The sequence below is a fragment of the Meles meles genome, chromosome 15, assembly GCF_922984935.1.
Source record: "Meles meles chromosome 15, mMelMel3.1 paternal haplotype, whole genome shotgun sequence".
In the NCBI taxonomy this organism is placed as follows: domain Eukaryota; kingdom Metazoa; phylum Chordata; class Mammalia; order Carnivora; family Mustelidae; genus Meles; species Meles meles.
This window is the reverse complement of record NC_060080.1, coordinates 50,395,508-50,419,186: the sequence shown is the minus strand read 5'-3', so window position 1 is coordinate 50,419,186 and position 23,679 is coordinate 50,395,508. Positions and strand designations below refer to the sequence as shown.

Here is a 23,679-nt window from a genome sequence, read left to right as displayed (position 1 = left end):
AACTGGGGAGTGTGGGTTTCTCCCTCCACAGAACAGGGGGGTCGTGGAGGGACTTAAAGCAGGGGAGTCGTTTTCAGATTTGCGTTTTAGAAAGACCGTTCGGGCTCCTGCGAAGAGGAGGGACTGTAGGGGGTGCTGACACTGGAGATGAGGACAGAAGTTCTGGGGCTGCCGCGATGGCCCACGTGAGATGTGAGGTCTCAGCGACAGCTGGACATCAGGGATGGAGGAGTGGATCTGGATACTTGGGAGGGGAAGGAAACGGAGTGACTGGACTGGGCGGCGAGGCTGAGGAAGGTGTCTGGTGTGGACAGTGCGATGGGTGGAGGAGGGCAAGGTTTGGAGTGAAAGGGGCCAACAAACTCGGTTTGGGTTTTGCCTGAGTTTAAGGTGCCTGCAGAGAAGTAGACTGGAGCCGCAGACCGTGGAGTCCTGAGAATGTAGTGGAAGCTGCCGGCTGGAGGATAGGTACGATTATCCAGCCAGCCTGCCCCACCTTTGGACTGATTCACAGACCTCAAGGCCTCATGCCCTTTCCCAGGCAGTATATTTTGGCAGTCTGGTAAACCCTGCAGACTTCCCCGTTCTTGCTATTGCATTCCGGCCTGTGCAGTCACCATGTTCAGTATGTTCATCCACACGTGGGACAGGCCTACAGTTGCCCTTATAGTGATCACCCAGATTTATGCTTACTCGTTCCAGTACTGAGTGACTTCTTTGTTGGGTCTCATCATTTCTCCTTTGGATTACTCTAGTAACCTCTCTCACATTTTTTTTGCTTCATTCCTTAAACATCATGGCTGGTGGGATTAGGGATAATTTGCTAACTTCTCATTTTTCTTCTCAGGAGTAATTAAAACTACCAAAAATATTTTACCCATTGTGTAGTAGTGAACCACCTTTCGCTCCTCATACCACCAAGGTTCAGAGGAGGTGGACCTGTCCTCCCCTGAGTGGTCACATGACCGGAGTCATGGCCCATCAGGCACCTATTGGTTTGGGTTGGTCACATGATCTGAGCCAGCCCAGTGAGAGTTGCTCTAGAGACTTGTCTGGCACTAAGGAAGAGAAATGGTCCTTTGCCACCGGCTGCCATCTTTGTAATCATGTGCGCAGCACCCGTTTAGAAATGAAGTCGATCCAGAAGTTGTTGGGAGACAGATGCTGGACACTGTAGGGTGCCAGAAATAAGCACTAAAGTCATTTTAGTTGGTTAGTGTGTTTGTTACTTGTAAGACACCCACGTTAAACTCATTGATTTGTATTGAATGAATACCTCTTTTGGTGAAATTGGTACTTTTGCTTATCTTCAAACTTTCTCTTCCTAATTTCATGATGGCTTACATTATTATTGTTATTTTGGACCAACACTCTGCCCTAGAATCCTCCCCTTCCCATCTCCACACTGCTGTCAGAGCCATCTGAAGTGAAAACCTGTCCATTATTTGCTTACCTAAAATCCTTCTAACCCTTCATCACCTACTGGCAAAACCCCAAGTTCTTTCATATGATTTAACCCCTACCTACCTGTCCAGCTGACATCCATCCTTCAGTAATATTGGACAGCTGGTGCCTACTTGTGCCATCTATGTTACAAGCTTCCTTATGTGGTTACCCATCTTCTAAGCCAACTCAAGCCTTGTCTTCTCCAGGCAGCCACCTCTGATTGCCCCACAGTAAACTTAGGGGCCCACAACTTGTGCAGAACTTTGATTGCACATATGGCAATCGGAGAACTCTACCAATTTACGTGGGTGTCTGTTTTCCCAGAGATCCTTGACCTCCATCCCAGGCTCTAGTTTTAGTTGTCAGCTGCCCAGCCTGGAATAGAACAAAAAGTGCACACACTAGGATAGAGCTGAAAAGTGGTTTAGCCATTCTAGCTCCAGAGTGTGAATTTGAACCTTTTTAGGAAAGGATTTACAGAACAATCTCAGCAATTCTGGGCTTCCAAATTAGTTTCAACTTAACATTTCAAGTGTAACTTTTTATGATAGAAGGAAATAAAAGGCCAGTTTTGTTATGATTGAAAAGTATAGTAACTTTAATCCCAGGAAATGGGTCTATCCCTTCTGCATTTTACCTTTTTTTGCTCTGAACTTGAGATTCTCTTATCTTCGCTTATATTGGTCCATGGTCACTCATATTTACATCTGAGCTAATTGCAAAAAAACTCCTTCAGGAGGATCTCTTTGGATACATTTTTTTTTTAACCTCATAGGTATAAATTGCAGTCATTTTGTTTTATAGAGCCTCCTGGCACTCATCAGCACACCTAATTTTCCAGATGCATCCCAGAGGAAAACACTGGTCTCACTATGAACTAGCTATTTGAAGTCAGAGCAGCTGTGCCACCTTCTGAAAAACATTGAAAATTCTTAACATACCTCTGTTACCGCCCCCTTCGCAGGTGGCTCTAAGGATTAAATAAGACAATCCACTGAAGGACTCCCCTGAACAGGTAGATCCCCTAAAGAAGTGGTATTCAAAGCACTCATCAAAGAACCTGTGGTATTCAAAGAACCTGACCAGAATTTGAATCAATAACTGACTTCCTTCACTTAGCAAATACGCTACCAAAAAATATCAGTTGAACTGAACAGTGTGCCCAGAAACTTACATTCTAGTGCCAACTCCCTTATCTTTTCGCAGAGCGAGAACAAAAAGTTCAGGGAAGGAGCCAGTCCAAGTTTTTTGAATATCCAGCATGAATTTTGCTGTGAACCCTAAACCTCCATGTAAAATCCAGCAAGTTGCCCAGCCTCTGTAGCAGCCAGGACAGAGGTATGTGACCTAGGATCTACCAAATCTGAGGTGCCCATGTTTTTATTTTTCTTTATTTTTGTCACCCATGTACATTTTTTTTTGTATTAGGAAGACACAGGAAAGGAAGAGTTTTAGGTAAAATTCTTTATTCCGGTCAGGGCTGATGCATCTGGCTTTTGGGAGATGCTGACCCAGAGACTGACATCTAGTGGCCAACAATAATGGTGCAGGCCGTAATGTCCATTCCAAGCCCTTCAGCAATGAGTTAATGGCTAGAGGGCCTGAGACAGGGTTCAGACTGTTCTGGCTATGTAGATTTGAAGCCTGACTCTGGCCCTCCCAAAGATTATTTGGGTTATTCTACTACTCATTTAAAAATTTAAAAGAGCTTTCAAACTTAGACATTAGACATCCTTACATTTTTGTGAGCGATTTTAATCCTATTATTGAAATGTAACAACAAAAAAAAAAAATCCAAAACTAAGTGTGTATTTATATCTTATACAAAATAGGAGTATTAACTCATATTATTTAGTTATATTAACTTATAAATTTTAACTCTAATCAAAAGCTCAAAACAATTCTATCATTGTTATTTTGCATTAAAATAAGGTACCAGTAATTCAAACCTCCAAAAATAACTCTCTTTCTCCTACAGAACAAAAACTGGCTGTTTGGGGTGGGCGGTGTTTTATAGATATGATGAACACTCAGTTCAAGGTCAGAAAATCATGAGTCCATTCTCTCCTCTTCCTTTTTCTCAGTCCACAACCAGGAATATGCAAAAAGAGATCAGGTTGGTTAATGTAGGAGACTACTAATTTTTTTGTCTGGGGTGGGTTTTAGCCACTATAATCATAGGCCTAGTTTCTTTCTTGGGAGTGGGGCCCTGGAATATTTATTTCGGAACTTCCCTTTCCTCTAAAAGTTAAGGAAACTTTTTAGCTACTAAATGATAACCAAAGACAACCCTCTATAGAAGCAAAAACTTTAAGTTTCACATTTAAATAGATTTAAGTGTGAGGGACGAGCCTGGGTGGCTCAGCCGGTTTTGTGTGTGATTTGATTTGGGCTCTGGTCGTGGTCTCAGGGTCATGAGATCCAGCCAGTGTGGAGTCCACTTGCCTCTCTCCCTCCCGCTCTGCCCGTCCCCCTTCGCTCAAGGGAATATGCATGTACACTCTCCCTCTCTCTCAAATAAAGAAAATCTTTAAAAGAAAGTGTTGAGGCACATAATCAGTCGTTTCTTTTAATATATTTTATTCTGATGAAGTTACAAAAGTAGATACAAAATACTTTCTTTAAAAGTACAATTAACTGACTTAGAAAAATAGATAAAGCCCCTAAAGGTTTAAAAATACAACATAAATTTTCATGTAAAGAACATTTAAAAGTATTTTAGATGGTAACCAAGACTAACTTATGCAAACTACTGTTGATGTAGATCAAACATAGAATGTTCTATTAAAAAACCTATAGCACACTGGTAATCCATTTGGATTTACAGAATACTTGTCTGGAACAGAATTTGAGAATGAGAGAAACCCAAGTGAATTTCAGCGCAGTTGCTTCAATAAAGTCACCGCTGTCACATGCAGTGTCATCCCCCCAAGACTTGTAGAGTTGGAAATATCAAAATCTAATGTGGAACACACAGGAAGACTGAGGGACCACTACTTTCCCTCTTTGCCAGAATTCTACAATAGTAAAAATCAAATCCACTTACTGAACTGACCTCAGGAAGAAAGTCCATCCCTGTCGAAGGGGCTGTGTCTGGGGTCTCGGCCAGCATCTGTCAGGCCGGAGTTCTTAGACAGGAGGCAGCCTCCCGTACCAGGCGGGCACCACCAGCACCGGGACTGCTGCTGCTCAGAAACACAGTTCTAAGACTGGGACTCTCTGGGGATGATCTGTTTATGCTGGTGAGGTAATGATGTTATGTCTAGAAGCTCCACTTCCAGTATAACCTCACTTCTCTGAGAGAAAGCCAACGGTATCATCAGAAAACTTCAAAAGTGTCTGGAGAAGTTAGAATCACCAGCGGTTGGCTCCTCTTGGCTCTGCGCTACTAGGGAAGCCTGCCTTTTTTTATCAAAGTCACGATGACTGCAGGTTTGCATTACGCAAGCAGGCAGCAGCTTACAGAAGCCAGGGCTCTACAAGTCCAAGAGGAGAGGAAACTGGCTAGCGGGTAGCCCTCGACAAATCGCTTTATTCACAGTCTGGAGAATAATGAAGACATTTGGCTATCACAACAAAAAACCCGCACATCACTGTCTAAAAGTATTTTTTAAAGGCCTGGGAATTAAGCACCATAGGACTACCTACATAATTTAGTGAGCACTCTCTACTCCATGACTGTACTCAGGGGTGAGGAGCAGCAATCGGACCCTGGGCACAGGAAGGTAATTCAAAAGGGAGAAGAGTCCAAGACAGACTGATTTCTTCTGACTTTTCTCAAAGGCTGGCCCTCATCCCAGTCTGGAAGGCCTCACCCTCCCTGCTTCCTCCAGTTCTCCTGCTCTCTACCCCCTGGTTTTAGATGTGAACAAGTAGTGGTAACTTAATGGGTAGGTGCACTGTTGGTAAAGCCCGGTTAGCCTGGGAACCTGGTAATACGTTTATTATTTTAAAAAAGGACATTCTGAGTCTCCAATTTTTTATTTATGTCTAGCATGTGACCATCTTTGGTTTGTTTTGGGATGGAGTCATGGAGAGGGAGAGGATTTCTATCACTGAAAATAAATGGAGAAAAGTGAGAATTGCTTTAGGAATCATGTGAAATATGAGAAATGATGGAAACTACAATCCTAGTTGAGAAACAGAATTTCATTCCATGAAAATGTAATTAAAGCCAAAGTCGAGAGGCAGTTAACATTCTGTGTGGCATCTAGAAACCTGCTTTCTTGTTTATAAATGATCAACACAAACACACAGAACTCCACATAGGGACCTTTGGATAAGCTTAAAACATGAATTGTGGAATGTTTCAGGGTTTTTTTTTCTCTCTCTCTTTTTTAATAAGGGATTACCCCACTTTTTAATTCCTGAAGTGATGTATGGTTTCAGCCTAAATAAAATAGGTGAAAGGTTTTGTTTCCTTTAAAATTCTGTATATCTGGATATGAAATTCGGTTATGATAAAAATGGAGTTCCTAAGCTATTTTTTTCCTTATACTTCAGTGGAATAATAAAAATAAGTAACAACAACAAAAAAAAACCTAACCAAACTAACCTTTTATCAAAGCCATCAAGGGAGTTAGTGAGCACTCTGCAAAAATCCCAGCTCTGAACTCACACCAAATGCTGACCAACTTCAAGCAATGCCAGGCGGGCAAGTCCTCAATAGACTTGTGCCCAGTACATTCTTAACGGGTAGATGGAGTTTACTAAATCCTAGAAACGTAACGAAAATTAGACCTTTATTTCACTAAAAGGGAAGATTTTTTTCATCCCAATAGAAATAGAAGAATTTCAAGTTTTGATTCAAAAACAATTAAAACAGGATTTAAACCCCTATTGGGGCTCAAGCCATCCTTTGACTACTAACAGAATGAAGTAAAGATCTTTTACTTATTCCTCCCATTTTGTTTATACACACACACACACACACACACACACACACAATCAGGTAGCACACCAAACTTTAAGCTGTGTTATAAAATGTGTACACCATCAAGGTTTTTTATTATGGTCTTCCTTAAGTTTTATCCTTGTTGGGAGAAAGGCTGGACATTTCTACACTACTCTTAACGAAGAATCAAGTCACAATAAAAACACATAGCAGTAATTCTTGTTTTTGTTTTAAAGGACACTCAAAAGAAAATAACCAAGTACTCTGAGTACTTCCATTCTCCTCTCCAGGATCTCAGGAGCTCTGAAAAAAACATGAATGAAAATAGTGGTTCTGAGACCTGAATTGGTCATAATTTTTTGGAGTTTTCTTTCTTAGCCAAAAGCTACCTATTAAAATTAATCTGAATGAAGCATTTCAAAATAAAAATGTACAAGAATATCCTTACATGCCTTAAGAAAATTATTTCTGATATACAAACTCCTAAAACTTTAGATAGGTTTATGTGAATAAAATCCCAAATAAAGATTAAAAAATAACATCATTTTAGAAATAACTCTGGTTACTCCCATACTACATAAGTCATATGAGGATTTAAACTGCAATCATGGATTCTGAAAAAATAAACATATAATATATAGTCTTACCTATAAAAACACCAGCATACTGACTTCAAACTAAAAGGTTACCCAAAGTAACACACAAATGTTCTAAATCTTAAGGAAACTTAAAAATACCTCTTCTATTTGTAAATAAAAACAGGATAAAATGGATCTGATTGCGTTATTAGGTAATTTGTTCTGGAAACTTGTTAATAAAGTACTGGTGGAAATTCCCAATCGCTATTACGCTATAACCTGAAGCACCCGTTTTCTTTAGTAAAAAAAAAAGAAAATGAACAGACTACATGTTATCATCACATATTACAAGCAAGTCCAACTCTGACAGTAATAGGAGTGGTCAAACAGTGCCTCAGAGTCAGCTGCCTCTTGAATTTCTCACTGAAGGATTGGGCCAATCTACCTGTGGGACAATTTTGTCAGTAGACACGAACACAGGTGTCTTTTTATCCTGTTTTCTTAAAAGTCTGTATCACTAGTCTATAACAGATAGCAATGAGATAGCTCTAGCAAATGAAGCAAGAGGGTAACTGTGTTCTAGAAGAAACATTTATCTGTCTTTCGATCCAAGCTTCTCAATTAACTCCTGAAGAGGTGCCAACTCACGCCTATCAATCAGATTAAACTCCTAAAAAGAGAAGAAAAGTAAAATTTAAAAATAAGCCTAAAATTAAAACTCCATAAATGTCATTCCCAGCCCTGGTTTTCTGAAATACAAAAAAAATGATGAAAATGTTCTCTGTGAACATTTTAAAATGGGATCATTTTACTCATTTTTTTAAAATATAGGGGACTTACCAAAGAAGCAACCGTATGTATTAACATGATCCTCACTGTGTAAAACATTAAAATCAAAACTGTCTATGTTTGCCTTTCCATGGAAATGATCTTAAAGCTATACAACGAACTTCTGATCATGGCCACCTACTGGGCAGTGGCCCTTTGTCTTTCATAGATCTATACTAACCCTCCATCTGTGTCTGTACTATAGCTACACTACCTCTCTACACTGTATCTGTATGTACCCCGTATCTGTATCTATACACCTGTTTCAGCACCTACACTCTTATCGAGATCCACGCTACGCAACAATCTCAGAAGACAGAGAAAAGCACAGTACATTCTCCTTTGTGCAGCACATATAACTGAAATACACAATATATACTTTAAGACTTCCGGCTTTTCTACCAAAAAACAGTTATCTAGACAGACGTATGTACATTTTGCATAGAGAATTATTTATCTCTAAAGTTGCTAAAGTTGCCAATTCTTTAATATCTTTTTCAAACAATGTGAATTATTTTGATTTTTTTTATAATATATTTTTTTAAAGATTTTATTTATTTGACAGACAGAGATCACAAGTAGGCAGAGAAGCAGGCAGAGAGAGAGGAGGAAGCTTCAGGCTCCCCGCTGAGCAGACAGCCTAATGCAGGGCTCCATCCCAAGACCCTGGGATCATGACCTGAGCCAAAGGCAGAGGCTTTAACCCACTGAGCCACCCAGGCACCCCAATTATTTTGATTTTTAAAAAGTTCCAGTTCCGGGGTGCTCTCTGTTAAATAAATAAATAAATAAAATCTAAAAAAAAAAAAAAAAAAAAAATTCCAGTTCCAAGTTAGGGCGCATTAGGTAATAGGCTACATCATTGAAGGGGGCGGTCCTTTTTGAAGTTTCTAGCTGCTATCTTCATAAGATTTGGCCTGAAATGGGACTTCTGGGAGCTTAAACCAAGAGAACAGCTAATAAGTTTTTCCCCAAAGTTTCTCTCCCAGGCACAGACATCCAGACGTTTTTCCAGAGCATCCCTTCTACTCAGCAGTGGTGATGGAATAGGAGGATGTGGAAAAGCTGACCTGGAGTTTCAGTGCTCCCTGTCCTATCCTAATCAGAGACCCGGCTGTGGCAGCCAGAGGCAGAAGGCCCAAAACAGGGGTGATGCTTTCTATGTTGCCACTATGCTCACCAACGAAATAAACAGCATGGAAAAGAGAAAAGAGAGGACTCTGCTTATACTTCACTCTCTGTCTGTAAAATAGTTCTCTCAATTACTCTATTAAAATTGACAAACGAGTCCAAGTCAAAGGACAAAGAAGTCAACAGGGTTCAACTTACCTGAACAAAGAAGATAAAGTGCTTAAAGGAGGTGTTGAGGTGGGCCTCTTCCTGCAGCTGCATCACAGAGTCAAAGTGCTGGTGATAAATGTGGGCATAAACCCGGAACAGACGCTTCAGAATGGTCTTTGCCACAGACATAAAGTTTTTGGGAAATGGGACACCTGTAATCAAATACACATATATATCAATTGTCTTTTATCCAACTGAACAGCGGAAAGCTTAGAAGCTGCCATAAGCAACTCCAACACAGAAACACACACATTCACAAATATAAACCTGTTTTCCACATACATACTTTAAAAAAAAAAAAAAGACGAAGAAAAAAAAACCCCAAACATAAATATATGAGGTATCCTCACACAGCACTTTTTCTGACTGCCTTAGAAGAACAGGCACAGGCACCAAGTTTATAAGGAGCTAACATGAATATAATTTCAGCTGTTTAATTCTGGAGAGTTTCTTCCTAAGACTAAATGCAACAAGTATTTTGATATAAATAAAACAATTTCTATTTTTGTAATTCATAACTCTAAAAAATTTTTTTACAAACACACACTCAACCAGGAATGAAAACTAAGCAAGAGAAAAAGGCATTATAATCTACGGTCTATAAATAAAAAGTATCTTATCTGCATTACTCTGAAAAACAAGTTTTCTGGTTTTAGGAATCCCCAACTTTTTATCTTTTCTCTAAAGTGCTATTTTCATTTTCCTGTAATACAAGATAGGGACAAACTTCCTGGAAAAGGGAGGCAGAGCACCTCACTATTTTGCAAAGAAAATAAACACTTCCTTAGAAAAGAATGGGGAGAGGGTTTGGTAACCTCTGGTCACGTTCCTGAGAATTCCAGTTGACAAGATCAAAGTCTTAGGAAATAGAGACAGGAGCAAGACAATACAAGTGGCACTGAGTACAGTATATAAACACATTAAGAAGGCATCAGCTGTCTAACCTAGATTAGACAGCCTTAAAGGCTATTCCACAACACTACTCAAGAAACATTTCCTTTTCTTCAATCTTTCAGAAAAAAATGGTTAAAACACTTTCTCCTTGCCTGCATTTTAATTTATTTCTTAACCAGTCCTTAAAAGCCTAAAATTTAGTCTATTTTGCTCTTGCAAGCAAATTTTTTCTGATCCCCCCATCCCATCTTGGCTAACAACTGGCATGTGTTTTTTTTTTTAACTTTATTTAAGTTAAATTCTACACCCAACATGCGGCTTGAACGCAAGACCTCCAGAGATCAAGAGATGCATGCCCTACCGAATGAGTCAGTTAGGTTGTCCCTAACAACCTGCATTTTCTAACTTTATTCTGGAGCTTGTGGGCATGTTTTTCTGGACTGGTGTCTTATACTCATATACTGAAAAGCTGGATTTTTAAGTCAAACTCCTTCTCTTAGAATTTACAAATATATGTCTCTAGCTAATAAAAGTGAGTTAACAGTTCTATCTAGTAAGAATAAATAACTGGCAGAAGTAAGATGTAAGTAATAGCCTAATTGAGGGGGAAAAGGCTTCCGGAACATTAGGATGGATTACTAATGAATGGAAAGCTGAGAAAAGAGAACAAAGTTTTAAGTATTCTTTATTTTCCATAATTGGAAGACTTTAATCATTAAAGAAATAGAAGTAATTTGTCTTAAACCAAGCACTTTCCAAGCTGAGCTGAACAGAAACATCCAAGCACAGTCAATACACAATAAAGAATCTGTGAGAAAGGAAACGGTTTAATAATAAAATAAAAAACCTGACCAATAGCAAAGAGACAGGGTGTTAGCATGATACAACCTTTTCTCCCAAAAGAGTCACTGATTAGACCACAAAAAGGAATCTGCTATGGTCTGAATATTTGTTACCCCTCAAAATTCCTATGTTGAAATCCTAACGTGGGGACGTGGGGCTCTGGGAGGTGATTCGGTCACAAGGGCAGAGCCCTCCTGCACAGGATCAATGCCCTTATAAAAGAGGCCCCAGCGAACTTCTGCTGGCTCCTTCCACCATGTGAAGACTGAGAAGTCGGAAGTCTGCAACCCAAAAGTGGGCTCTCACAAGGACCCAACTACGCTGGCACCTTGATCTTGGACTTCCGGCCCTAAAAGCTGAGAAATAAATTTCTGTTGTCATAAACCATCCAATCTCTGGTAGTTTTGTAATTAGCAGCCCGAACAGACAAGACAGAATCCAACATGATGTTCGTCAGACACTCTTAAACTGAAAATGAAAAGACTGATCTCATCTCATCCATAAATACCGATGCCAAAATCTTGATCAAAATATTAGCAAATAAAAAATACTCTTCCAGTAAAACATTAAATAAAAAAGATACTGGAGAAAACCTTGTGGTAACCAACAAGACACTGGGAAAATATCGTAAAACTCAACAATCATACCTGATTTTTAAAAATTTACACACCTCTAACCAAAAGCAAGATTCCTGCTTAATGCTGAGGTACTAGAAGCACTTGCATAAAAGTAAGGCAACAAGAAAAAAGGTCTGCCACATCATCACCATTACTCAGCACTACTCTGGGGCAATGAGATAAGAGCTGCACAAGAAGCATCTGTATCAGAAAGGAAGAGGCAAAATTAGTATTATCTTAATATGATGTGATTCTGTACCTGAAAAACTCAAGAAAACCAATCCAGAACAACTTAAACAATCAGAATCTGATGGTCAATTTATACAAAATTTTATATAAAAATCAACAGCTTTCCTATGTATTAAACAATAACCATTTGTAAACCAGACATCAATTTAAAAACACCATAAAATGTCTAGGAATAAACTTAAACTTGAAGGATTAACATAAAGTACACTACAGAATTTTACAAGAGGAAATAAGAAAGAAAAGATGAAGAAATGAAGAAATGTACCTAATTCTTGGGCAGACCCAGTATCGTCAAGAGAACAAGACTGCCTTTGTTAATCTACAACTTGAATGAAATAATCAAAATCTCAGAAATACTTTTATTTTACCTTGCCAAAATGATTCTAAGAAGAACAAATATCCCAGAAGAGCTATGAATATTCTGAAAAAGAAGAGCAAGAAAGAGAGACCAGCCCTACAAGATGCTCAAAGATATATGGCCATGGTAATTAAAACAGTGTGGAATTCCTATAGGAACAGATAAAGAGACTGAAAGACTCCAAATTACATGGTAATCTGGTGTACACATACAATAACCCAGGGAGAAGAGACACATGCATTCGATAAATGGTACTATACAAAACTGATTCACATTTATAACTAGAAAAAAAATGAAGGGAGCCTTAAGAAAAAAATTTCTGGTAAGAACAAAGATTTAAATGTAAAAACAAAACCACAAAAGTACTAAATGAAAACAAGGGCAAATATTTTTATAATCTTGAAGTAGGGAAAACCTTTCTAATCATTATATTAAAATCCACACAACAAAGGAAAAAATTAATAGAAAGTTACATATGGCAAGAATATCTCATGAACAAAATAAGACAAGAGGCAAGCTAGGGAAAGATACATATGACATATATGTCAAAGAGCTAGTATCCTTACCAAAGAAATAGACAAAGGATAGCAACAGAAAACACACAATGATCGATAAACCAAAAAAATCTCAATGCCATCAGTATTTTTTTATGTACATTCAAACAAGCTTATTTACCCAAATTGAAAAGATTAAAAAATAGGTAGCCAACCAGTACTATCAGTGAAGAAATACAGGCAGACACAAATATGGCTGGAGGGAGTATGCATTTACAATCTTTTTGGAGAGGAATTTGTCGGCCATCATTACTTTTCTTTTTAAGTAACAAAGTATTAAAAAGAATACAACATATTTATCAGTTAAAAAGGAAAATATTCAACATTAACTCACCAATCTTAGAAGGAAAAAGGGTTTCATCATCAAGCTGATCCTGAACCCAAGTCATCAAATAGTCAATGTATTTTGGTGCAGAACATTTGATGGGCTTTTTAATATTAGTACCATCTGCCCAGTGATATTCATATCTGGAGAGAAAAAGGTTTTACTGATAGAGTTTTCAAAAGCAGTAACAAATGTACAATTTGTAATCAAAGAAGGTCTACATGTTATCAATAGAAGTTAAATATAACTTAGTAAATGACTTCAAGTTCTACTGGAGGTTACTCAGAGTTCCCTATAGAATTATCCTGAAATAGGATAGTTATAATTGGAAGAGAAAAGGAGGATAATGTGGCAGCTGACAGTGCCAGAATGGATGTTTAAAGAGAAAGGAACTGTATCTTCATGCTAGAGGGAGCTAAGAACTGGGTCAGAAACAGATGGATCCCCCACATCCTGCAACAGCTGACCATCAAGGTATCAACAACAGAGTCTACATAATAAGATTCTTTCCTGGGGGCACCAGGTTGGCGCAGTTGGTTAAGCATCTGTCTTCGGCTCAGGTCATGATCCCAGGGTCCAGGATCCAGCCCTGCACTGGGCTCCATGCTCCATGCTCAGTGGGGTGTCTGCTTCTCCTTTTCCCTCTGCCCCTCCACCTCCTTCTGCTTGTGTGTGCGCTCTCTCTCTAATAAATGAAATCTTTAAAAACTAAATAATAGGGGCGCCTGGGTGGCTCAGTGGGTTAAAGCCTCTGCCTTTCGCTCGGGTCATGATCCCGGGGTCCTGGGATCGAGCCCCGCATCGGGCTCTCTGCTTGGCAGGGAGCCTGCTTCCTCCTCTCTGTCTCTGCCTGCCTCTCTCCCTACTTGTGATTTCTATCTGTCAAATAAATAAATAAAATCTTTAAAAAAAAAAAAAATAAATAAAAAAATAAAAACTAAATAATAAAAAAATAAATTCAACTGGAAAAAAATACAAAATCTTAACAAAGAAAAAAAAAAGAGAGAGAGAGAGAGAGAGAGAGAGGAAGAGAGACTATTTCCTACAGAGAGTACTAAACAAATACCCTTAGGTATGCATTTCTTCTCCCTCCCTTTGCTGAGCTAGAATGTATATTAAGACTTCTACAAAACTTCACTGTGTGAAGCATTTAAGTCACAGAGAAGTTTAACTTTCTTACTTATTTTAAATTTATTTTGAAGAAGTTTGAGGAATAAAACACAAAATAAAAACATCCCTCCAAAATACTGTGATTAAAAATAGAACTACAAACTCATTGGAGACCTTTTTTTTCCTTTATACCTGTAGCAAATCCAGGAAAAGACAATTTTTTCCCAAGGCGTAAACATCTCGATACCATTATGTCACATAAAATTAGTCATTTATTATTAGAAAAAAAGGCTGGAAAGAAACACTAAACATTAATCCCATCACACCTTGACTTAACATTATGGGTGATAAAAGAGTTCCACGATTCTTAATAATTCTTAAAAAATTTTATACTCAAAATTTCTTATTTATTTGAGAGAAAGAGAGGGCAAACGTGTATGCACAAGCAGGGAGATGGAGAGAGGGAGAGAGAATCTCAGGCAGACTCCCTGCCAATTGCACAGCCTGACTTGGGGCTCGATCCCATGACACTTGAGTTCATGACCTGAGCAGAAATCAAGAGTCGACCCCTATAGTCAAATTTTTTCAGTCTAACATCTTTAAGCCAGAAAATTAAAGCGGCACAATTTGGACATAACACTAAGCACAAGAAAAAAAACTGAACGTTCATTATTCAGCATAATACAATTAAATACTAAGTACCACAGACCAAAGTATTTAATAACTAAAAGCTTATAAGGAAGCATTCAAGAACTTGTAAGATTGAACTGCTTTTATATAAACAGATAAAAACGAAAAGGCTTTATTGTTTCATTTCTAACAATGAGTGATCAGCTTTCTTTAGTACTTCAAATACCTATCTAATAGTCAGTATATGTACCTGGGACCTGCAGACATGACTGGACAGCTTGCTTCAGTGCAGAATTCTGTAATAGTTCCATACAGCATGTTGATCTGGTTGAAGAAATCCACAGCTGGAAACATAATAGCAGAATTATGTTAAAATGTTTGTGCAAACACAATAAAACGCAGACCTCTCAGCTGAAGGAAAAATGGACAATGCCTTCAAGTTCTTGAATAAATCTGTAAGAGATTCAATGATCCAGAGATACTACAAATTCCCTTATTAAGCTGTCACACCTAAATTAACTTTTAATCTATATTCGCTTTAATATAGTAAGTTTTTAGCCAGCACAGAACAGCAAGAAAATAAAATCTTAGAAATACTTCTAACTTAATGGTGATTATTGTATCATTAGAATATATAATTTGATTATATCCAAGGGAATGAAAATATTCATTGCTTCCTATCAATCTGGACCAGACAATACCATTTGTGTTGGGAAAAAGCAAAATGCATCGGAGAACATCCTGTAAGGGGGAAGGTCTATCAGCTGTATCAACAGGCATTTAAAACATCTTATCATAAAAATCATAAAAAACCTGAGGCCTAATGCATACTGAGGACACAGAAAGGACATGGTGGGATAATGTCCCTTGTCCTGGAGACTCCAGCTATCCAAAGGGACAAAACTGAAAGGAATGTAAGAGTTAAGAGAAAAAGCAGCATCTCGAGGGGCTGAGGTAGTCAGTGAGCACTTCCAAGAGGAGCTTCTGCTAAATATGGAAGAAATGGAAGAGGAATGGAGTAAGTAGTCAATCTGTCAGAGTCAAATGTTCCTCTGCAGAGACATCCACATAAGCCTTGGAAAGTTTTAAAAAATGTTTTAGTTCCCTGTCTAAAGGAGTCCCTAAAAACCACCTGGGGCTTTTCCGCATTTCTTAAAAAACAAATAGATTAAAAAAAAATAGATTAAAAAAAAAAATTCCTTGTCAAAAGGAATTTTATATAAAACTCCCTCACTTACAAACCTTCCTCTTACTGAGTCATGTTGGAGAACAGCCTATCTAAAGCAAAAAGTCTCCAAGAAAAATTGAAGGCGGAAGAAGGCCAACAGATGCTTTCAGAATAACAGATGACAGACATATTGGTAACTGTGCTATAAGATAAAGTAATCATTAGGTCCTTATTTAAATATTTAAAAGTATTTTAAATTTCTCAGTTTTAATTTCTAAAACAGTAAGTATCACTAGATACAACCCACATAACTGACAGCTCTTTCGGTTTCTTGATAATTTTTTAGAGAATACAGAGATCCTGAGGCTAAAAAGTTGGAGAACAGGCTAAGGCAGAAAGTCTCAAAGGAAATTGACAGTTCAGAAAGGCCAACAGATGCTTTCAGAAAAACAAATGATAATTTGAGTTAAGGTTAAAAAAAAAAACAGGGGAAGGTCTTTTCTGAATATATAATGCTTCACGTGGTTCACAAAGATCTATAAAAACATACAGTGATAAATCTTAATCCCAACCACCCCAGCTTCCCCCTATGGATAACCACTACATTATTTTTTTGGTCTCCTGCCCCCAAGCACCTGTATCCTGTCTTACACAAAAGATTTAACATATCCCGTAGTTATGCACCTTGTTTCTCTTAGTAATACAAATAATGGCTTCTTAACATGCTAAAAAAAAAAAACCAAAATTTTTCTTATTATGGCTACTAGAAAGTTTTAAATAACATTTGTAGCTCACATTATATTTCTATCGGACAATGCTGATCAAAGAAATGATTATCAACAGCTGAATAATACCACATAGAAAGACAGTTGGATAGTATGGAGGACATTCTGGACACTGTTGGAAGTATATGTCACCACTTATAAAGCAGCCTTCCAAACAAACAAAATTAAAACCGAATTTGAGCAAAGTTCAAAATCTGTGCTAACGTGGGAGCCACTAGCCACAAATGGCAACTTAGTTAAAAATAAATTTAAGGGGCGCCTGGGTGGCTCAGTGGGTTAAAGCCTCTGCTTTCGGCTCAGGTCATGATCCCAGGGTCCTGGGATCGAGCCCCGCATCGGGCTCTCTGCTCCGCGGAGAGCCTGCTTCCTCCTCTCTTTCTGACTGTCTCCCTGCCTAGTTGTGATCTCTGTCTGTCAAATAAATAAATAAAATCTTTAAAAAAAAATAAAAATAAAAATTCTGTTCCAGCCACACAAGCCATATTTCAAGAGCTAAATGGCCACAGTACAGATACAGAACATCTGCATCATTGCAGGAAGTTCTACTGGACAGTGCTGCTCTAGATCTAACACTCACAGGAAGTAAAAGGAAGAACAGAACGTGGTAATGTATGCTTTGGGGATACAATCAACACGATTCACACTGTGGGAAATAAATGAACTGGTTTCTTCAACAGCAAAAATAGCAAGGAACAAAGACTGCAACGAGGGGGAGCCTGCGCATTAAGAGATTCCAGAAACACTACACAGAAGTCTTATTAGTCTCATTTAAACCAAATATAACTTTTTTAAAAAAGAAACATTTAGGGGCGCCTGGGTGGCTTAGTTGCTAAGCATCTGCCTTCAGCTTGGGTCATGATCCCAGGGTCCTGGGATTGAGCCCTTCATCAGGCTCCCTGCTCCGTAGGAAGCCTGCTTCTCTCTCTCCCACTCCCCCTGCATGTGTTCCCTTTCTCACTGTGTCTCTATCAAATAAATAAATAAAATCTTTAAAAAACAACAACATTTAGAAGACAACCAGGGATATTGCTAACATAAAGCAATGGAAGTATTGTCATTATCTTTAAAAGGGGGAGTGCCAGGGCGCCTGGGTGGCTCAGTGGGTTAAGGCCTCTGCCTTTGGCTCTGGTCATGATCCCAGCATCCTGGATCGAGCCCCGAATCCGGCTCTCTGCTCAGCCGGGAGCTTGCTTTCTTTCCTCTCTCTCTGCCTGCCTCTCTGCCAAATTGTGATTTCTGTCTGTCAAATAAATAAATAAAATCTTGAAAAAAAAAGGGAGGGGTGCCTGTCTTTTAGAGATATGGGCTATTTATAGATGAAATAATATGTTTGGGGCACCTCGGTGGCTCAGTCGGTTGAGCATCTGCCTTCAGCTCAGGTGGTGGTCTTAGGGTCCCAGGACTGAGTCCTACATCAGGCTCCCTGCTCAGTGGGGAGTCTGCTGCTCCCCCTCCCTCTGTCCATCCTGCTTGTGCCCTCTCTCTCAAATAAATAAAATCTTAAAAAAAAAAAGAAAGAAAGAATGTGTTTGGGATGCACCTCAAAACAATAAGGGTGAGGCGGGCTGGCCATGTCTCACTGCCAGCACGGAAGAAACTAGGGGAGAGACAGGAAGAGTGGGGAAGAGGTGGAGAGGGGAGGGAGGAATCAAAACATGAAAAAAAAAAAAAATTAATCGGAGCGAGATATAGAAGCATGAATTGGCCATGAACTGACTGTTAAAACTGGACAATGGATGCCTGGGAATTCACTGTATTAGTTTCTCTACTTTTCTATGTGTTGAAATTTTTCAATAAGAAGTTTAAAAATTTCTGGAACATCTGAAGTCCCTAACAGATTTAAATCTTGTCAGCTGGTACTGATCTCACCTCAGAAATGACAGGCTCAAGTATTCAAATCTCTAGCCTCAGTATATATAACTGTCCACGTCATGCCCTCATTTTCTTGAACTCAAGCGGCTTTCAGCTCATGGGTCCCTCCCATTTTCTCCCAATCTCTCAATTTCCTATTACTCCTAAGTCATAACAATCACGTGACTGCCCACATGAACCGCAACTGATGTCTGTGTATATGCAGGCAGGTGAGAGCTGCTGGGAGTGGGGGGTGCGACTGGGGAGGCAGGCTCCCTACAAAGTCATGGTCCACCACCGGTAGAATTTTGTATTCCAATGTTTTATCTGACCTTACCCAATAATTCCTACCTTTCTATTCTCAGAAATCACCCCAAAGCACTCAACATTTCTCCTCAGGTGTCTCTACCCAGCCACATAAGCTACATAACCAAGTACTCTGAAGAGAACAAAACAGTTCCAGATATATTTGTACCTATGAGTTTCTTGTTTTCTTTTCTTTTTTCTTTTTTTTTTTTTTAAGATTGTATTTATTTGTCAGAGAGAGAGAGAGAGAGTACAGGCAGGCAGAGTGGCAGGCAGAGGCAGAGGGAGAAGCAGGCTCCCTGTGGAGCAAGGAGCCCAATGTGGGACTCGATCCCAGGACGCTGGGATCATGACCTGAGCCGAAGGCAGCCGCTTAACCAACTGAGCCACCCAGGCATCCCTATAAGTTTCTTTATAGGTAATTCATTTTACTACAACGGTTATACCTGAAAAAGAAATTTGATTAACAAAAAGATTTTAGCAAAACGTTCCTATAAATCAACAAAGCTGAATGTTCTTAAAAACTCACTGTTGACAGCAATCCATTCATTGAGGTCTTCTCCCTCTGGCAACATAACAGCTTGTCTCAGATTCCCGCTTCCTAGAGTTGCTTCTGCATGTTTTAAGAGTTCATACTGATGAGAGCCCTCGGGAATATTCTTCTTTGGTTTGAATGTTTTAGAAGAGCGGCTGCTGCTGTTAGGTTGAAAGTAAAAGTATATCAATCTTTATTTTAAGAATAAAAGCAGAATGGCATAATTTTAGGCATACAAATTGTTCTGAAAATTAAAAAATACTCCCCGAAAAGTGCCAGGACGGGGAGAGGGTGACAATCACAAATAAAGAATACTTTAAATGTTTTTCCTCACAAAGATTCAGGATTAGCAACACAATTTCATACAGAACACAATTTTACTATGCCTCATGAAGTAGTATGGTGCACCAGGATTCTAGTCCTTGATCTGCCACTAATTCTGTGACTGTCTGAGAAAACAAACTTCCTTTTGGCTTCAATTTCTACCTACAGACAATGATGGAGAAAAGAGATAGCCCTAAGTTTTGAAGAGCTAAAAAAAAAAATCCAGTTCTCTTTATCAAAAGGTTTATGATGCCATCAAAGCAAACCACAGTAGAAGCAACATTAACATTCTGAAGTTAGCAGGGAAAATAAATGAAACCACTGGTTACTGAGAAAAATGATTTTCTTTAAGGAAGCTAACAGGATATGAAACCCAGAAAAAAATGGAGAGATTTCTAACCATAAAAATTAAATTTCCATAAAAGAACAAAGAGGAACCTGGAAACAATCCCAAAACTTATTAGACGAGGAGTAAATAAATTTGATATATCCATAACGTGGAGTAGTACATAGTTAAGAAGAACAAGTTAGAGCTACATGTATTCACATGCCAAGATATCAAGTCATAAACATAATGAAGGACCAAATGTCCAGCAGAAGCCCATCTTCTAAATGCAGAAAAAGTTTCAGAAATGGGGCACCTGGCTGGCTCAGTCAGTAGAACACACAACTCTTCATCTTGGGGTTGTGCTCAAGCCCCACACTGGGTGTACAAATTACTTAAAAATAAAACCTTAAAAGAAAGAGAAAGAGACTAACATGAAATGATGTCTCAAGAGTCAATATGATCTTCATCTAAAGTAATACTTTCAGGGCTCCTGGGTGGCTCAGTTGGTAAAGCATCTGCCTTAGGCTCAGTCAGGATCTCAAGATCCTGGGATCAATTCTGGCTCCGTGCTCAGCAGGAAGCCTATTTCTCCCTCTCCCTCTCTCTCCCCAACCTGTGCTTTCTCTCTCATTCTCTCTCTCTCTCAGATAAATAAAATCTTCAAAAATATACGTATTTTTGAATTCTTACAACTCAAAACCAAAAAACTACCCAATTTAAAGATGATTACAGGATCTGAACAGACATTACTCCAGAGAAGATACACAAATGGCCAACAGCATACAAAAAGATGCTGACCATCATTAGTCATTAGGAAAATGCTAAGTAAAATCACAATAACACTTCCCATCCATTCAGGATGTCTATAATCAAAAAGACAATTAACAAGTGCTACCTATGGTGTGGGTAGATTGAAACTCTCAAAGAATGCTGGTGGGAATGCAAAATGCTGTCATATTTTGAAAAAGTTTGGCAGTTCCTCAAAAGATTAAACATAGTTAGCATATAACTCAGCGATTCCACTTCTTAGTATTTACCCCAAAGAAATGAACCTACGCATCCAATACAAAAATGTGAACACAAAAGTTCACAGCCGCATCATTCGTAACAGCCAAGAAGTGGAAATGCAAATGCCTGTCAACAAAAAGTTCAGAAGAAAAAAAAACAGCCTTACATTTTGATCCAAAAAGTAACTAAGCAACTGGGCATCCACAAACAAACCACTAACTAAACATTAACTCATAGGAAAAAGACTTTGGGAGTGGAGGGAAAGATTGTTCCAGTAATACAGAGATTTACAATTACAATCTAAATCAGAAAAACTTTCAGACATGGTAATCATTCCGTGTAGCCCATACTTCTAAAAAATAACTGAAAGGCGGGAAAACACGACTTGAACAAGGATATTCTCAGTAGTGCTATAACAGCAAAATACTACATAGAATCCAAATTTCTCTGCTGTGTATTGGTTTGGTAAGATTTCAAATCCACTTGTTAAAGACAAGTGAAATTTGCTTTAATCCACTTGTTTATGACAAAGACAAAAAGGAAAGTTGTTTTCATGTAAGAATGAAGTAAATTGTGTCAGGATGTCATCATCTCATCTCTTCGCACCCAGTAGTAGTTCAGCTACCGAGGGGCCCCACTGGGGCTTATCAGTGAAAACTTATGAAGAAGCAACTATGGCAAGAAGACATTTTGGCTATAAATACCAAGAATTTGTGCGGAATACTTTAGAGTGTTCAGTCTGGGCAAGGTGACACTGCTGATCTAAACAACTCTCTGAAAACCTTGGGGCAACTGGCCCTTCCAATCAAATGCTCAGCCCAGAAGGGTAATCCACTTGCAGGTCAACACTAGCACTGTCGTCCCCTGGCAACAAGGACCTTCACTTGCTGGACCCCAGCTCTGGGTTGGCCAAGCCCAACCCCCCTCCTCAGTACCAAGACCTATAAAGGTACATCTCAACTAAATCTGGGCCTTCTTTCTTTCATCTCTCCTTGTCTGGAACAATAGTGTATTTAATCCATCACTGGCTTGGAGTATTTCATTAGTTTAATAAGAAACACTAGCTGCTATGCTACTGGCCTATGAAATCCCCACAGCAAACCTGTGTTAAATACATTGCCAGCAAAGACAAACCCAGTCTCTGAGCATAATGTGCCGCCCAAAACAAAACATTCTCACAATAAGGAAACGGATAAATTCTGGTTAAGGAACACTACGTACTTCAATAAAATTCAACGAAAATGTCAAATATGTGGGTGATGTCCTCAATCACACAACACAAAAATTTAAGTGATGTACCAGGTAGAGAGAGCCACCTGAAAATAATAAGGTGCTGGAGCAACGCTTCCCAAACCTTAACATGCTTAAGAATCATCAGAGAATTTACAAAAGTTTCCACTTAAGCCTCATTTGGGCCCCCAGGCCTTATCTCTAAAACAGGATTCTACCCAGGAAAAGTTAATTACACAAAGTCACAGTGGTGCCCCGCTGGGCTCAGTGAGTACAGCATGCTAGTCCTGATCTCGGGGTTATAAGTTTGAGCCTCATGATGGGTGTGGAGGGTACAAACTAACTAAAATCTACACAAAGTCACATAGCGGGCTGAATCCGAACTGGAGAGAAGTCTGCATGCAAGGCCGCAGCTTAACTTCAAGCTTCTCAAACCACGTCTTCCTGGGGTAGCCTTTTTCCTGGGGGGTAGTTTTAATACAGAAGATAATAAAACTTGGCATACGATGGAGTAAAAAGCTAAGTCAGCACGGATCCGTACTAGAAGGCTCCAGACTTGAGAGGACTCGGGAGCCCCAACAGCGGGGCTCGGGGCTCCGCCCCCGGGTCGTCCCTCCGCCCTCAGGGGCGCTGAGGCGGAAAAGTCTGCAGGCACTGCCGGACTCGGGGCCTCTTTACTCCGCAACCCTCTCTCTCTCTCTCTCTCTGCTTCCTTTGCCTCGACTTTCATCTCCGTCTGCCCGGGCCCACCTCCGGGCTTCTCCCATGGCCCTCGGGGGAAAGGGGCGGGAGGCGGGCAAAGCAAACGTCGGCCATTCCGACCCCGACCCCGGAGCCCAGTCCTGGCCTCAGACGCTTGCTCGCCCCCTTCCCCGCCCTCTCCCTCGCCCTTCAGCCCTCCGGGCCCTCCGCCCCGCCACACTCACAAGAGGAAGCTCATCTTCTATCCTCGGAGGGGAGGGGCCACTGGCCCCCGCCGCGCCCTGGATTCGGAGCCCGCGCGGGAACCACGAGGAAGCGGACAGTCCTCAGCTCGCGGTCAGCGAAAGCACCGAGCGCCGCCGCTTTGAACCGAGGGTCGAGCGGGTGCCAGTTGCTGCGCTCGCCTCCCCCACCTTGCCGACCCAAAATGCGGAACCACCAAAATCTCGCGAGCGAAGGCTTCGGGCCGCCCCGCCCCTGCGAGAGAGACTAGACGCACCCCTCTTCGCCCCGCCCCCTCCTAAAGCTCAGCCAGTCAGCGGCCTCTAAGCCGGGACTTCCTCCTCCTGGAGGCGTGGTCAGTTCATGGTCCCTCGCCTGGGGGAGTGGCTCACCTTGTACTTGATCTGGGGTGTTGCTAGGTTTGCAGGCATCCGCTTTATAAGGCACGGGGCCTCCAAGAGCGCTGCAATTTTGAAGAATTTATTTTGATTTTTAAGTTGAGATATAATTCACGTAGCATGAAATTTACCCTTTAAAAATTTGCACTGCAGGG

The 23,679-nt window shown here is 39.9% G+C and overlaps 1 protein-coding gene across 2 annotated transcripts; it reads right to left on the bottom strand.

Annotated features, from left to right (window-relative positions):
• Positions 1–3,999: 3,999 nt before the first annotated feature.
• On the bottom strand, positions 4,000–23,360 carry MOB1A (MOB kinase activator 1A). 2 transcript variants are annotated; one of them, XM_045979646.1, is made up of 6 exons: positions 23,129–23,360; positions 19,307–19,470; positions 14,918–15,011; positions 12,937–13,070; positions 9,076–9,239; positions 4,000–7,588 (listed from the first exon to the last, which is right to left on the bottom strand). In XM_045979646.1, exons 1-6 carry the CDS (start codon positions 23,140–23,142, stop codon positions 7,511–7,513), a joined length of 648 nt encoding a protein of 215 aa, XP_045835602.1. In that variant the 5' UTR covers positions 23,143–23,360; the 3' UTR covers positions 4,000–7,510. The 2 variants fall into 2 exon arrangements, with proteins under 2 accessions (XP_045835602.1, XP_045835601.1); XM_045979645.1 differs by having other exon boundaries at positions 19,307–19,473; positions 23,129–23,355.
• Positions 23,361–23,679: the final 319 nt, after the last annotated feature.